Consider the following 17,125-nt stretch of genomic DNA (forward strand, 5'->3'; position numbering starts at 1 on the left):
TTTGGAATTGGTTTGTTCTTGTTTTTCAAGGACTTTGAGATGCATCATTACGTTGTTTATGTTGGATCTTTCTGATTTTTTTCATGTAGGCACTGATAGCTATGAACTTTCTTCTTAGAATGTCCTTCACAGTGTTCCAAAGGTTATGGTTGTATCATTATTCTCATTTGATTCTAAAAATGTTTAAATTTCTCCTCTGATTTCTTCTATCATCCATTCATTCAAAGGTGTATTATTTGATTTCCATATAGTTGTTTTGATGTGGATTTCTAATTTCATTCCAATATGATCAGATAAAATACAAGAAATTATATTAATTTTTGTGTGTGGGTTTGTGTTTGCTGAGTTGGTTCATGGCCAAAAACTGTGATCTGTTTTAGAGAAGGTTTCATGAGAAGCTGAGAAGAAAGTGAATTTTGCTGTTGTTGGATAGAATATTCTATAGATGTCTGTTAAGTCTGTTTGATTTATAACAATTTCTAGGTTTGAAGAATCTTTTTACTGAGTTTATGTCTGGATGACCTGTCTAGTGGTGAGAGAGGTATGTGGAAATTACCCAATATTATCATACTAGGGTCTGAGTCAATAAGTCACATAATGGTTTTTTTATGCAATTGGGTGCAAAAACATTTGGAGCATAAATATTTACTCTCATTATATTTTCTTGGATTGTCCTCCTTGCCAGTATGAAATAACCTTCTTTGTCTCTTCTGATTAATTTTGGCTTACAGTCTGCTTTGTCAGATATGAGAGTAGCTAATCCTGTTTGTTTGGGGGCTCCATTTACATGGTGTATCAATTTCCATCCTTTCACTTTCATTCAACCTGTGACTGTCTTTGCCTCTAATACAGGTCTCTTGCAAACACCATATAGTTTTCTTTTTTTTTTTAACCAACATATGTCTTTTTAAGTGAAGAGTTGACCATTTTTATTCAGTGTTATAGAGAGATGTTAGTTAATTCCTGCCATTTTGATTTGTATCTAATGTTTAATTTGGTCCTGTTTCTCATTTGCTTATCTATTCTTCAAATGAGATTTGTCTACTCGTGAGCTCTGGAGTTTGTTTTTGATTTCTTCTGTGTGTAGTATTTAAGTATTTTCCATAGTGTTGATATAGTAATCATGAATTCTTTTATTTCAGCTAATCTTGGAAGATTTTTCTTCAATTCTGGAGGATAGCTTTGCTGTATATAGCAATCTTGGTTGACATTTATTTTCTGTCATGACTTGAAATACATCATTCCAACTTCTGTATTTTAGAGTTTGTGCTGAGAATTCAGAAGCAATTTTGAAGTCTAATGGTGAAAAGAGAGAGGGGGGTGGGAATAATAGGTAAGACAGGATGTAATTTTATGCACAAGTGAAGGTATTGGCCTTAGATAGGATCCCAGATGAATTTTTCATAGTATTAGGGAAAGTAAGAATGATATATAAACACAAAGGTTTAGGCGTGCAGATGTGGCTAAGGAAAGTTGTGGAAGCTCAATTCTAGTTTCTTATACAATAGGAATCAAAGGCAGTGACTGAAAGTGAAGCTGAAGTAAGAGATATCTTGAGACAGAAAGAAATATGAAATTCTCTTTTAGGAGAATGGGAGGATGAGTGGAGTAGTAGAGCATTAAGTGCCCTTTTGAGGTTAATGATTATGATTTGTAAATTGAGACTAGTTAGCATGATTCTGTATTTTTCTCCAACCGTGTTCAAAATTTGGGGATGACAGATTATGTGGAGAATTGAATTTAACAAGTGTTGGGTTTTGATGTTTAATCAGGAGAGAGTCAAGGATATTACGGATATATTCAGAGATGGGAGTTATAATAAAAGATGTTAAGACTCTTATGTTGGATAAAGTAAAAGAAGGGCATGAGGAGAATGAAAAACTTGTAGGATAACTGAATTGTGGGTCCTATGGGATGGGGTGGAACAAGATGAGAGGGCTGAGGACAGAATCTTGAATTTTGTCAATATTTAATAGTAAAAGAACTAGCAAAGATGGAAAAGGATATGTCTGAGTGTAGAACAAAAAGACTTAGGAGAAGAGAGAGATGAGAGTCCTATGAGACTGTGATCTGTGTCCTATACACAGAGTCCTATGAGCGTTTATGGCTTAGTTGAATATCATATCATTCTTTAGACAGGCCACAAACCTTTATCCACAATTCTGAAATCCAAAGAATCCTGAAAGCTTTAAAAAATTATTGTGATAAAATACACAATATTATATTTTATAATATAAAATTCACCTTTTAAATCCTTTTTAAGTGTCTAGTTCAATTGCATTAAATATGTTCATGTTGTTATACACCTATATCACCATCTGTCTCCAGGACTTTTTCATCTTTATCAGTATATACCTCTCCCTGACTCTTGGCAACTATTGGTTCTATTTTCTGTCTTTATTAATTTGACTACTCTAGGTACCTCATATAAGTGAATTTAAATAATGTTTGCCCTTATGTAGCTGTCTTAATTCATTTAGCATAATGTCTCATATTTCCGCATAGATGTCTTCATTTTTAAGGCTTTTTCTGAAAAATACTGTATCATAAGTATATTCCACATTTTGTTTATCCATTCATCTGTTAAGGAACCCCTGGGTTGTTTCCACTTTTTGGCTATTGTGTATAGTGCTACTATGAGCACTGTTATACAATATCTGTTTGAGTACCTACTTTCAGTTCTAGGGGGTAAGTGGACTTTCTGCATCACATCGTAATTCTGTTTAACTTTTTTTAAAGAAGTGCCATTCTGTTTACTAGAACAGCTGTACTAGTTTTGATTTTCACCAGCATGGGGACAGGGTTCTAATTTCTCTACATCCTTACCAAACTTGTTATTTTCTGGTTTTTTTTTTTTTTTTTTTTTTCCCAAAATGATGAAGTAGAATCATACTGTGATTTTCATTTTCCTAATGATTAGTGATGATGAGTGTCTTTTCAAATGCTTATATCCATTTGCATATCTTCCTGGAAGAAAGAGGAAAAAAACATGTTGTCTGTTCTTTTACACCCAGTACTGGGAATTGAACCCAGAGCCTTGCACATACATGCAAGCACTCTACCACAGCTCTTGCTTATTTGTCCAGGCTGGCTTCTTTATCCTCTTAAACTGTTGGGACTATTGGTGAACTACAACCACACGTGGCTAAGGGGGGAATTTTTTTTTTTTTCATAATCCATTCTACAGTAATTCTCACTTTACTTCAACTCAGTTATTGGCAAAACATGATCTGAACTGATACAAGGCTTTTTATGCCCTTTATATATCCTATTGTGAATATATTTTGCTGAAGAAATATTAATGTGTCTGATTAGAGAGTGCTGCCCCAAATCCTCCTCGGCTGTTGATTTGTTATATGTGTTTATACTTTAATACTTCTCTAAAATCAGAAATGTAGAATTCTAAAACATTCTAGATAAGAGGTTGTAGACTAGAAGCTTCCTATCTTCGGAAAACTGAGTTCTTCTTTTTAAAAAATACCTGCACACAAATTTTGGAATTCAAAACAATTAATCGAGGGCTAAGTCTATTTCCCTCACTTCCACCCATGAAAGTCTTTATGCTTCATTCTTACTGTTCTTGCCCTGGTGTTTTTGCCTCCTAATCTCTCTGAGCCTTGTTTTTTCCATCTGTAAAGTGGGCAGGTTTCCCCCTACTTTGAGGAATGAATTGTGGGGATTAAATGGAAGCTCAGAGTATGGCACAGTATGAATGCTCATTACCCTAATCCTTTAGTTTGGGCTCTTTCTAGTTTGGAGCATGTGAACTCATTCTTACATATCTCTTTCATCATGTAACTTTTAATCCCTAATGAATGAGATTATTTATTATAATCTTTCCATGGGAAAAGTGTTCAAATACCAAAAAGCCATTTCTTCTCACGTTTTGATGAGGGGACAGTTCAACCCTTTATTCTCACTTCAAAATATCACTTCCCAAGGGAATAGAAAGGGAGGGTAGGGCTAGCGGGAGATGTGTGAGTAGAGAGACAGAGGAAGGGTACTGGCCAGTATTTACATAAATTGTAATTTTGTTGTTTATACCAAATCCAGAGTTGGGGGTACTGTAGGAGCAGGCTGTATTAAAAATTGCACTTAGATAAGCCATTTAATGGAAGCTGAGTTTTTGTAAAGAATAATCTCTTTTTATAAACTGCTAGTAATAAGTTTCATTATTTAGAAATAGGTATGTTTAAAGTTTTCTTTGGGTGTAGACAATTACTAGTGTATCTGAAGCTCTCTATAGTTATCTTAGATTAAAAGATCAATTCTGGCCTGGAATATATATTATCTTTTAAAGAATATGGCATAGTCAAATGAGAGGGTCATGAAGTGATAGAACTTGGACTAAAAATTTATATTTATATTATATATTTGTGGTCTTGATTATACTAGTTACCTCCACTTTAGAAAGTTAATTAATACAAGGGTATTTTGACTGAAATTTTAAAATAACCTGCAAAGGTGATCTTGTAGTAATTCAGATGTGACAATTTGATTTTAGCAGGAACTGGGTTAATAAGTGGTTTAGATGCAGCATTTGCTTCCTCCTTTTGTAGAGCCTTGTTAACTTCTAAACCTTAGTGAATGGAAACCCTTTGCTCTGGAGGCTTGCAGGAGGGAATTGGGAGTGGTGGAGGACACGCGCATGAGCGCATGCGCCAGAGCATTTCACAGCACAAAGGTGAAGATAGTTGTGGGTAGAGGGGGAGTCTGCTACGAGTACTTCTCTACACACTTATTTGTGGTGATGTGCAAACAATTATACTGGAACTGGATATCCACTTTCACATCAGGCATCCGCCTGGAAGAGCGATGGGCAGCTGATGGGAAAGCTCTCAAACAACAGGCAGTGTCACAGCAGGTGCATATTTTCAGCTTTTGTATTTCCTGTTTAATCCTTGCCTCAAAAAGTTAGATTCGGTTTCTGGTATTTGAAACTATTTTCCTGTACTTCTATTATTTTAATCTGTGTAAATTAAATTAAAATATCCTACTTTATGAATTAATTCTGGAATATGGTTTAAAGAACAGCCTTTTAAAATCCTTTTTTAACAAAGTTGTCTTGTTTTTTTAGAAATGAAAGAACTCTTATTTTTACCATGTTTCTATATTGTTTTTGCATTTGGAGGAGCCCGAGTATTTGCTGGTGTTACATCACTACTTACCTAACTAGAAGGTGGTTGTCTTTTTTTTTTTTTTTTTTTTTCCATTTGTTCTAATTAGTTATACATAACAGTAGAGAATGCATTTTGACATATCATACATAAATGGAGTATGACTTCTCATTTATCTGGTTAAACATGAAGATGGTTATCTTTTGTTCTGAGGTGCTTAAGGAACAGCGTGAGGTCTTACTTGGCTGTTTTCCAGTATGAAACCTGAGATAAATCCCTTGGCCTTTTATAAGAGCAAACAGTTAAGAAAAGCAGAGAGAGTTCTCAAATGAGTTTTGGTGAAGTGGCTTCTTTCTTATAAATTTATATAAAACCAGGGAATAAAAATCTTTTTATTTTTATTATAAGGTTATATGTGTATATCTGTGGACTCCAACAGGGGACTTCTAATATCCTCTCAGTGGTCTCTAAAGCATAATGTTGAAGGATAATTTTGGATGTTCTTTTGATGAAGAGTTATTAATATTTGTATTTGAGGCTAGGTTCTAGTTCTTTTTCTTAAGTAAATTAATATTTCTAAAGTATCTGTGATAAATACACATACATATGTATGTGTATATATCATTTGTATGTATGAATCTTGCTAAGTTGGTTACAGGGGAAATCAAATTGCCCTTGAATTTAAGGTTTTAAAACTGGATCTTTGTTGTCTTGAGCAATGTCTTATATTTGAAGTGCTGATTTAGAAGTCAAGCGAATCACTCTTTTCTTGAATAGTATAATTATTTAGATAATCCTAGGAATTAGGGGAAGCATAAGTTTCATTATAAAAAGAAGGTAGAAAGAGGAATAGCCTGTGTATAGCAAAGTATATTTTTCTTTTGTCAGATCTGTGCAGAGCTACTAATGAAGGGAATTTTAGGTGTACTGTGAAATGAAGACTCTTGATATTTGTTTTATCACATTCTTTTTATGTTGTTCTTAAATATTTACTCTCCCAAATCAGAAAGTCTTTTCAGTGTGTACTTAAACATGTTCAGCAGGTCATTTCCATTGTGTTCAGCTGAGGCAAGTATGAAGCGCCCACCACCCTAAATTATTCTTTATCTTATATCCTTAAATGCCAGCAATTTCCTCTTAATCATGAAGTTATTAAGGGAGTAAGTGTAGTGAAGAAAGTATTGGCAGTGTTTTTAAATTAGAAAATGCAGTGACACCAACTACATTTGGTTCTAAGAGATTTAATAGCATTTTTTTTGATACTCTGTTTAAAGAATAAAACAATTTATTTCAAAATTTGTTAGCTTTTCTTTTTTCTTTCCTGAGAAATCCTGAGAAAAGATGTAGATTCAGTTTTTTTGGGGGGCGGGCGGTCATTGTGTCAGTGTGTCTAATTTAGCTAACTTTTGTAATGTATTTCTTGACTGCACAGAAAGTTGGAGTGACTGGTCCCCCTGATCCACAAGTCCGCTGCCCCTCTGTCATTGAATTTGGAAAGTATGAAATTCACACCTGGTACTCCTCCCCTTATCCTCAAGAATACTCAAGGTATGTTTTGAGACATCCTTTATTTTGTTTTAAGTTTCATAGGACCCTAGAAGTAGAAAGGACCCAAAGGTGTTTTAGTTCAGTTCATCTTTTTACATTTGAAGAAACGGGCTTTTTAAAATGTCCATAATAGCAGCATTGTTTTGCCAAACAATGCTAAACAACCAGCTTTTAGATTTTCTTTTCTGTAACCTGTCGAAAAGCTGTTGTTTAAAATTAGAAATCTTAGACATGGTCAGAATGAAAGAGGAATGTTTTTTTTCTTTAAAAGAAATTTGCTTTTTTAGAACACTAGTTCTTTTTTTTTTTTTTTAAATGAGAGAATTTTATATATTTAATGAATGTAAAGTTTCAGTTGAGTAGCTTTTGATCTAAATTTTTACAATTTAACAAACTTTGTGAATAGTATGTTTTCCTAGGCATAGTAGGACAATGGAATAGTACAGTATTATATATAAAATATCTTGGATTTCCAGATATAAAAATGGATCACTGCAGCTTTTTGGGAAGTGGCAACATGCATAGTAGAGCCATATTTATTTCATGACTTAGCTGTGGCATTTATAAACAGTGTAACCTTAGAAGTTACTCACTACTCTGTGTCAGTTTCCTCATCTGTAAAGTGGGATACTAATAGTACCTGTCTCAGTGTTATTGTGAACATTAAATTAGTTAAAACATGTAAATCACTTAGAGAATGTTAAGTGCTCAGTAATTTCAGTTGTGTTTTTCCTTTAGGGTTGACATGAAAAGAGAGAAAAAGATACAATAAAAAAGTTAAACACTAGTTTATCATTTGCCATATAGCAGTCACATTAATGCTCCCCAATCTGTGAACTACTTACGTTAGTTTCCCAGTTAGCAGGTGTTGTAAGGAATAATAAGTTATGGTGCTCTGTGGGTTAAACTACAACAACATATACTTAGAGTTTTACAGTATGTAGAAAACTATAACATGGGTTATTTCCAAGAAGCTGAAAATAGATCCAAATAGTTGGTAAGAGGGTCTTCCACTAAGAGTTGGCATCTTTCTATTTTTTTCTTTCCATGTAATATAATAATTTCCCGATGTGATTCGCAAGTCTGTAGCAGAAATAGGAAACTAGGGCGGGCTGGGGAGATAGCTCAGTTGGTAGAGTGCTTGCAAGGCCCTGGGTTCGATTCCCAGTAATGCAAAAAAAAAAAAGAAAAAGAAAAGAAAACTAGGAGCAGCAATGCTAGACCCTGACTTTAGTGAAGAAGTAACAACAGAAAAGGAGGCAAAAACAAAACTCGACAAACTAACAAGCTCATCAAACACACTTGGGAACCATACCGTAGAATCAGTTGTCCCTAAACTAACTGATTCATAGCCTGTGGTATTATCTTTAAGTTAGTACTTTCTATCATGGAATAATAATCTGGATTTATTCAGAGAAGGTTAAAGTATATGTGTGTTAGAAGAAAGGGGGAAATTTCTTCAACTACCCTTCAGAACTCTGGTGTTCAAGGTGACTTATATCTTGGGAGTTTTATTTAGGCATGATCTTGTGTGATCAAGAAATATGCTAAGAAATTAATATGTCAAGTAAATCATTATTATTAATTTTAAGTAGCTATTCACAAACTGTCCATATCAGAGGGACCTGGGTACCAGCAAAGGAATAAATGTTACCAGCAGAAATAAGAACAAAAAGGTATCATAGAAATCATTAATAGAAGGCAGAAATAGGGTAGGAACAATAAAGTTCAGCTCCCTTAAAACAGAGTTTTAGACATTTCTTATACATTTCTTATTCATTGTGGTTCCTTCAATTTTCCATTAGAAAATAGTAATTCATTAGTATCTTTAGTAATTATGATTTTTTTGATGTATTCTCTTGCTTCTGTATTTAAAAAAAAAAAACTATATATATCTATCTAAATGCATTTGGACTGCTTTGCTTCCACATTCTTTTAAACTTGAGTCGACTGAAATGTTCAGAGACCGTATATTTCTCAAATAATAAAGCTCTATCCTTAGTTTTTAAATACCGTATTATTCTGTACTAAATTGTTTTCTTATTATGAAAGGTTTTAAACACTTTTTTAAAAAATTCTAAATCCCAAGGCATGCAAAAACAGGGCAGTTTGAACAAACAAAAAAGAATAGATCACTTGAGGAAAAATCTTCAGGGAAGTGGGATTATACTTAAGGGAGTTTCCCATAATATCCAAATATTTGTATGTACATTGTATATTAAGTAAGTTTTTATCCCTGACTTTAAAAATAATAGCAATGAAACAATAATTCTATTTTATTTATAGTGATCTCATTAATTCTTTGACACTGAAGGGTATAAAACAAGAGTTTTTACTATAAGTTTCTCCACCAGGGCCATTTGATGCTCACACAAAAGCAGAGAAAAGTTCAGAGACCTCTACTTTACCATTAACAACTGACAGATGGACTGAAGGCAAAAGAAATTGTCATTATGGAGTATCATATTCTTCTGAATTGTTTAGAGCTTAGCTATGAGATTATATCAAGGTCTCAATAAGGCAGGTGACCATATAATAGAGTTGCTTAGGAAGTTTTTTTTCTTTTCCTGACTTGACTTGATGTGTAGATTATGAGATTTGTCAGTAGAACCAGGTTTGATTTTTTTTTGTTTGTTTTTATAATCCCAGTTACTGAGGAAGAAACCACACAGAATCCTTACTGTCTGGCTATTAAATGAAGTAAAACGGATGAAAGGAAAATAAAAATAATAATAAATAACAGCAACTGTAATTACAATTCATTGAACTGAGTCTTTCTGGAATAATTTTGTGAGGTGAATATTTCTGTCTTCAGAGAAGACCAGAGCCCAGCATTCATATTTGAGACAATATGGTTTGTAAGTGACAGAACTAGGATTTAAGCCCACTTCGCTCTTCCCACATAGCCATAACCTTTAGCCACTTGTTTTGAACTACATTAATCATGTTGATCCAGATTGGACTTACTTGGCTTGTACCTTAATCTTTGATTTAAGTAATACTTGGTGTAATTTTTGTTATATTAAAGTTTCACTGCAGGTTGTCCTATTATAAAGACCACACAGACTGCTACTATCTTGGGCAGTGCTTAAAAGCCAGAGGTATCATAGAAACTTCTGGGAAGAAATTTTGTATTATTCTAGAAGTAAGGATATTACACATAGCTGCAGCCTATCCCCGATTTTACAAGCTGGAGTGTCAGCATGTTGACAATAGCTATACTCCACAGTGAAGCTGAGCAAAGAAAGACCTAGCTACTATCAGAAAGAGAATCATCAAAAGCAGCTGCCACCAGAATTCTCTAGTCTTAGGGGTATACATAATCTCCATAACTACACTTTATTTCATGTAGTCTAATGTTCTTTCTATATAATATATTTTCCCAATATAAGAAATGGCCAGTTTTTTCAGGCCATTCCCTTTAAAGAATATCATCCTAGTGGGCTTGATTCTGATAAAATCAGGGACTGGAAAGTATTCTCAGCAAGAAATATTTTGGAATAGAGTAGATATTAAAGTTTGCTTTTACTTTATTGTTTTTCATTTAATAATATTCACTAGAGCTTTTAATTGTTAAAATGTATAAATTGCAATTCTAACGTATGGCACGGACTCAGTGTAGCAAATGAGACTTGGCAGTAATTTTCTCAGAGATTTCATTTCTCTCAGTATTTTTTTTTTTTTTGAGCAACCTGGTACTACTAGAACTTTAAAGAAAAAAAAATGGCCTTCTCTCATAGACCATGGGAAATAAATTGTACTTTTGTTTTTTTCTTTTATAAACGTTTCTTGAAAAGTAGAATTTGTTGAATATTTATTGCTTTTTTACTTAACATATAAAATTATATTACAACACAGTGTCTTTAAGTATATAGACATTGAAATGACTCAAATGAATCTAATTACCATAACTTGTACTGTATTTTCTTGTCTATGCAGAGACCTGTCAGTTGGATTGAATGAAAAAGTTAGCATTTTATCTTTAATGTAATTTGGAAAAGTTAGTTTTTTTTTTTCTTCCATTTTTCTTTTTAATATTTTTTAAAGCACAGAATTTTGTTTAGATTTCTCAGGTTCACATTTTAGGAAATAGTTGTGATATTTAGCTCTCAAAGTGAAAGTTTTTTACTCAAGTATAGTAGTGTTACCTCTGTATTTTCATCTTGACAATTTAAATTGTATTTTACCACAGGTAAATGTAAATAGTGGACAGTTAGGGCAGTGCCATTCATTCACCTTCTTTTTTAAGAAGATATTCAAAATTCAGATATTCAAAAGACAATTTGATGATTGTGGGTCAGCTTTAAGGTTTAGTTAATATGTTTAGTTCCTACATTAGATGATGAGGTTTATAGCTGAACCCATTTCACTTTGAGATTTGTAGCTCTTTACCACCATAAAGAAGGAGAAGTTATTTAGCTTACTGCTATTTCTCCTCTGAATAGTGGGGTTCGAGGCATAATGCAAAGAAAATAAGCAAAATAGCCTAGGACAAGTTTCTTTTCCATAATCTTGGCTCTTGCTTTCTTGACTTTATAATGTTAGTCCTTATTTGTTGCACTCAATATTTTGGAATGATTTTTGTATTAACGATATGACTTCAGGTTATATTGGTATAGCTAATATTAGATTTTAGAAATAATATTGAATATTATGGATAAATTTTATACCCACAACAGTTTCTTGGAAGCTTTCAGTGTACGGAATGGCAGTTAATAAAAACAAGGCATAAGATTATATGGGAAGAATGAGTACACATTGCAAGTCCCCTAGGGAGAAGGAAAAATAATCACGTGACCTCTCCCACCTTTATACAAACATGAAGCACTTAGTGCATATAGTACTGGTGTGCCATAAATATACCTCAGAAAGGCTTTAGTAGAATGTTAGATATTTTCAGATAAATTATAATTATGCTACAAATGCTGCTCCCAAAGTGGGAACTTGAAAAAATATTTGTGGTCTTCACACTTTAATAAATCAGACATTTTTTGTGTATGTTAATCTACTTAGCAGATATTTAATTCTAAGGTAATCTTTTAAGCCTAATTGAACTGATGGTGATTAAATGAATGAGATTTTAAAATTTCCTTGTATCGCAGTTCTTAAAATATGAAACAAGATATAGTAGTTTATTAATTCATATTTTGTCATTTTACTGGCCAGTATATTTGCACATAATAATTTTTAATGATGGTGTCAGATCTCGGATTATCAGCACTCAGCAGTTGTGGATAATAGGTCAGGATGCAGGGAGACATTTGTGGGGTATGTATTTTATAACAGGAGAAACTTTTGGCATTATGAATTCAGATTACAGTGGGTATCAAGGCCACCGTTTTTTTGTTTTGTTTTGTTTTGTTTTTAATTTAGATTATGTGCCTGCCATTACCTTATAAACTGTTCTAATCACTTTATTGCCAAGCTCCTAATAAAAGAAACATCATTAAGGAAGAGGTTCTGTTAAACTACTACTAAAATAGCAAGACTATTGAATAAATATAAACTAACAGCTGAGGGCATCTAAAAGAATAATGTGAGCCTTTATTTCACTTATTGAATAATAGACTTTTGACTTACACAATTTCATATAGTGACTTTTAACCAGGGAGAGAGCCAGAACTTCAGTGGTAGAAAGGAGGTAGTATAGTGTTTCCCACTTTGCCAAAACATATTCTTTGTTATAATTCCATACTTAACATTTACAGAGTATTTTTACAAAGTACACTATATGCCCATTTTACTTACCATTATACACATACCTTGTGTGCCTAGCACGAGGCTTCACTTGTGATAAGTATTCAAGAGATATTTAATTCCCAAAATTAATGGATTAACGAAGAAATAAATGACAAAAGAAAAATTTCTATAGATCAACAAAACCATCTTCACTTATTTGTGTGTTTGGAAGATAGACTTTATTTTGCTTGTTAGGGATTTTCAAGGAGGAAAGAATGTGAGATTTTCATGTCGGTCAATCAAGTAATTTAAAAAGACTGAAAGAACACTGAACTGGGTGTCTTGATTTCTTATCTTTGCCCTCCTGCTGTTAATTAATTGCTGTTATCTAAATTAATATGTTTTGGTTTCTTCCCCTCCCCTCCCTTTTCCTTCCTTCCTTCCTTCTTTTTTCTAATGGGGATAATGATGCAGTCTCCACTTTTTAACTGCTTAGTAATGATACAGAAATCAAAAGAGTTATGGAAGTTTGAAGATCTATAAAATATAAAGCCCGTCTTTTTAAATTATGATTTACAGGCTGCCTAAATTGTATCTTTGTGAGTTTTGTCTAAAATATATGAAAAGTAGAACTATTCTACAGCAGCATATGAAGAAATGTGGTTGGTTTCATCCTCCTGCCAATGAGATTTACCGAAAGAATAATATTTCTGTCTTTGAGGTAAGATAGACATTTAGTACTTATCTTTCTGCCCATTTCAAAAAGTGTCATCTGTATTGCATCTAATTGTACAGCTTGATTTTGCAGGGGAAATGTTTTACTTTTATTTACTCACTACTGAGTTGGATAATTTAACTATGTGAGAAGCAGAATTGTACTAACCCAAATAGTACCAAGTTCATAAGCTTGACCTCAAAATAAGTTATTTGGTAATTAGTTTAATCAAAGATATCAGCAATAATATATCTTACTATTTTATGTGCCACTACAAAGGAAAAAGTATTGCTAATTATAATTTTTAAGACTGTATTTGAAAATGCCAATTTTGTATGTAAGATGTGATAAAAATGCATCTTAGAATCTATGATACAACATTTAAATGAAAGGATTTCTATTACTTATTTAAAAAGAATATCTTATGGAGATGTACCAATAGCATTGGTAAATCTTAATATCATGATGATAATACTAATGCTGTATCTGTGAGTGTGTTGCTGGTAATAGTGGTCTTTAAATTCTTGATCCTTAGTGTCATACAATGAGTGCCAGGTATTGAGGACTGTGCTCAGTCCTGTTAATTAATACAATAATAGAATTTCAGGTTGCCTGAGTTCACTCAACCTTTCACATTCTTGTTCTTTCCTAAGACTTTATTTTAGTTCATTTATAGAGGAGTGCTTCATCTTGGAAGTAAGGAGCATCAGGTATAATACTGTTTTCATAATACCCAAAAGCAAATGGCTTCTCAACTTAAGCATATATTGTTGCATATTTTAAAAGAAGTCATATTAAGTTAGTTAAATCATTGAAGAGTTCAGTTAGTATGCCAATGACTTGGGAGTCACTGTGGTTATCCATTAGCATTTTCATAGAAGAACAAATTCTGGCAACTCAGGAACACCAAGAACAATAGTGTGTAGTGCCCTTGATCCTGGCTAATCTAGGTCTCATTTGTCAGGGTCTTAACGAGAAACCTACTTGGTGCTTCTGAAAAGCAATGGTTAATACACCCTCATGCAGCTTTATTTGGCAGTATAGTTGATCATGGGAGTCAAACCACATTGCTTAAACTGCTGGGTGAGATGTCAGTTACATATTGGTTTACCTAATATGTGTATTTTAGAAGAGGTTACATTTGAATTGACTTTTGAAAATGAATCTTGCCATCCAAAGTAGTCCTGCAACTAATCTTAGCAAACTAAATTGTCACCTCCTAAGTAAGCTATTTCTACTTTTTTTTGAAATATGATATTTTGGAGCTGGGGTTGTAGAACGCTTGCCTAGATGTTTGAGGCACTGAGTTTGATTCTCAGCACCACATAAAAATAATAAAATAAAAGTAATTGTGTCCATCTACAACTAAAAATTTTAAAAAAAGAAATTTTTTTTCAAGTATTTCATTGTTTTAAAACAGCAAGTACCATAATATTGCCATTTCAAAGGATAGTGTCCAAGTTCTGGTATATGTTGATCACTGACAGCTTCTCTTAGGCTATACTGCAGATATCTAGAGATACTTATAACTGGTGTGTATTATTCTAGAATTAAAGTGACATTATGCTAATCACTCTATCCATTTTTTTTCTCTCTAGGTTGATGGGAACGTGAGTACCATTTATTGTCAAAACCTGTGTCTCTTGGCAAAGTTATTTCTTGACCACAAAACACTCTATTATGACGTGGAGCCATTTCTTTTTTATGTACTAACTCAGAATGATGTCAAGGGCTGCCACCTTGTTGGCTACTTTTCTAAAGTAAGTATTATGTCAACCTAAAATGTTTGAATTCCAGAAATTTGGGGCAATCTGCTGATTCTCTGTAGAAGACAAGGCAGGATGCAACACCTTCTTGGGTGTCATTAGCTTTTTGGGAAAGGAAATAGAAGGAGCATTCAGAAACTTACCAACCACTAGAAGGTGCCTAGTAACATTCAACATGGTATATTCTCCTAGGAACATGACTACTGGTAATACACAAGAGGAAAACTTATAAATTACTCCTATTCCCATAATGATAACAGATAGTACTTGTGAAATAAACAGAGTCATTACTTCTCTGAGTTCTTTCTCGGCTCAAATCGTCTCTTCCTAATTTGAATTTTTAAGCATAGAAATAAGAATAAGATTGGGCCATTTTTATTAAAGGATATTTTCTTTTTCCTTAATCTTCCGTTCCCTTAGGGAGAAAAAGTTTCTGGTTAAATAGCATTAAAAAAATGCACGTTTATGTAAGCAAGCCCATGGTAAACTAAGTGTATAAAATAGTTTTGGGCAAAGTTTTGGCTTTATCATAGTTCTTCAAGGCTACTTCACTAGCTAAATACGTATTTAATAATATATTAACTACTATATAAAAATGTATTTGTATCCACATTCAGAACTATTTTGTTTAAAGTTAGCTACAACTAATAGGGAGTGGGGCAAAAATAGTGATAAATCTTCTCACAGGGTGCTACATTAATTCATTGTTTGTAGCATTACAGATTATTTGGGACTCAGATTCCTTTGCTGATCTTAGGCATTGACATGCTGGTTTTGAGTTGCAGATGGTGTTGTTGGATGGCATCATTATATTTTTACTCTCCTGGGATGTTTGCTTTGTGGGGAATGGCAGTGGCTTCACATTGCCCTATCTTCTCCCAGTGGGGTGTTTTTTTTCTTCCCCTGATGTACATTGCTATTTCCAAGGGACCAGGGTAGTGGTTTTAGCTATTAGTCTTTGTTTCTTAATAATTAGCATTACTATTCATTTTACCAACCTGTTGTTTCAAACATGTCTTCTTTTTTCTCCACCAGGAAAAGCACTGCCAACAGAAGTACAATGTTTCCTGTATAATGATTCTTCCACAATACCAGCGTAAGGGCTACGGCAGGTTTCTCATCGATTTCAGTAAGGATTATATTAACATTCTTTCTCATTTTCTCTTCATGTGAACCAGATAAATAGATATTTGTAATGATGTATGGGCTTCTAATATCTCTTGACATATTTTTGTATAGGTCTTTAAAACTAAATTTAGGCCATAAGTTCTTTTTCTTTTGGTTGGACACAAAATATTTTTCAGTAGCTAATACTGAATATCAGTTTGTATGATCTGTACCAAATATCTTTTATTTTCACCTGTTCATTTACAGAGGAACTTAGTTTTATGCAGTAATACAGCAGTACTGAAAACCTTATGTAACTATTTAAATCAGTGCTAAGAAGAAGTACAGCACCTGCCCCATTTTCATTTCCCCATTATCTGAGAAGATATATGTTTTTTAGTTATACATTCTACCTACTGATTAAAAATTTGCAACACAAGTTTAAAAATTCTGAAAAGTGAATGATGCAGGAAGTAATCTGAGTTAAAAAGTGAAAACAGTTCAGAGGTTATTGTAGAAACCGCATTCTGTTTTACACATTGAGAATGTAGCTTAGAAAATTAAATGTGTTTTTGCATTAACTTTTATGTTATAAAATAGTAATTCGAGGGAATATTTTCCCTCAGCTACTGTTATAAAATTGTATTCAAAGGAGTATATGCTGACATAATGGTTCAAATTTAGGATTTTGATTCCAGTCTTGGGAAGTTAATTCTCATGGACTAGTTAAGCTTGTTCTACTTGACTTTCAATTTTACTCCTAACCATATTTTACTGGAAGTAGGTGCTGTTGGTTATTTTGTACATTTCTTGACCTTTTTGATTGGCAAGAAGTGGAACTCAAATGATTTTATGGTAATGCTTTGAAATAGGTAGGACTCATGATTGAACATGTTAAATATTATTAAATAGTAAAATTAGGGGAAATATTTTCTTTATAGTGATTAGCATTTCTTGAGTATACTTTTAAGGTATACAAAATCTATTTGACTATAGTATTCATTTTCATTTACTTTGCTAATGTAAATAGATTCTTCCAGATGACCATCCTTAGACTACTTTAAGAATTCTTTCAATAATGAAGAAAACTATGTCTCTTCTGCCATCTCCATTTTTTATGCTTTGCCTTAAGATTTATGCTTCTTTTTTTTTCCCCTTCATAATTCTTGAGTCATGCACTAGACAAGAAGGCA

General features: G+C 33.1%; 1 protein-coding gene across 4 annotated transcripts in view; it reads left to right on the plus strand.

The window, feature by feature from the left end:
• Nucleotides 1-17,125, plus strand: part of KAT6A (lysine acetyltransferase 6A) — a 95,581-nt gene that overhangs the window by 65,169 nt on the left and 13,287 nt on the right. For all 4 annotated transcript variants that reach the window (XM_079140612.1, XM_079140615.1, XM_079140613.1 and 1 more), the window contains 4 exons: nt 6,550-6,665; nt 12,924-13,065; nt 14,658-14,819; nt 15,861-15,954. In XM_079140612.1, coding sequence (XP_078996738.1) covers nt 6,550-6,665; nt 12,924-13,065; nt 14,658-14,819; nt 15,861-15,954 — 514 coding nt within the window. The remainder of the gene's footprint in view (nt 1-6,549; nt 6,666-12,923; nt 13,066-14,657; nt 14,820-15,860; nt 15,955-17,125) is intronic.

The sequence above is a fragment of the Sciurus vulgaris genome (genome assembly GCF_902686455.1).
Source record: "Sciurus vulgaris genome assembly, chromosome: 5".
NCBI classification, from domain to species: Eukaryota; Metazoa; Chordata; class Mammalia; order Rodentia; family Sciuridae; genus Sciurus; species Sciurus vulgaris.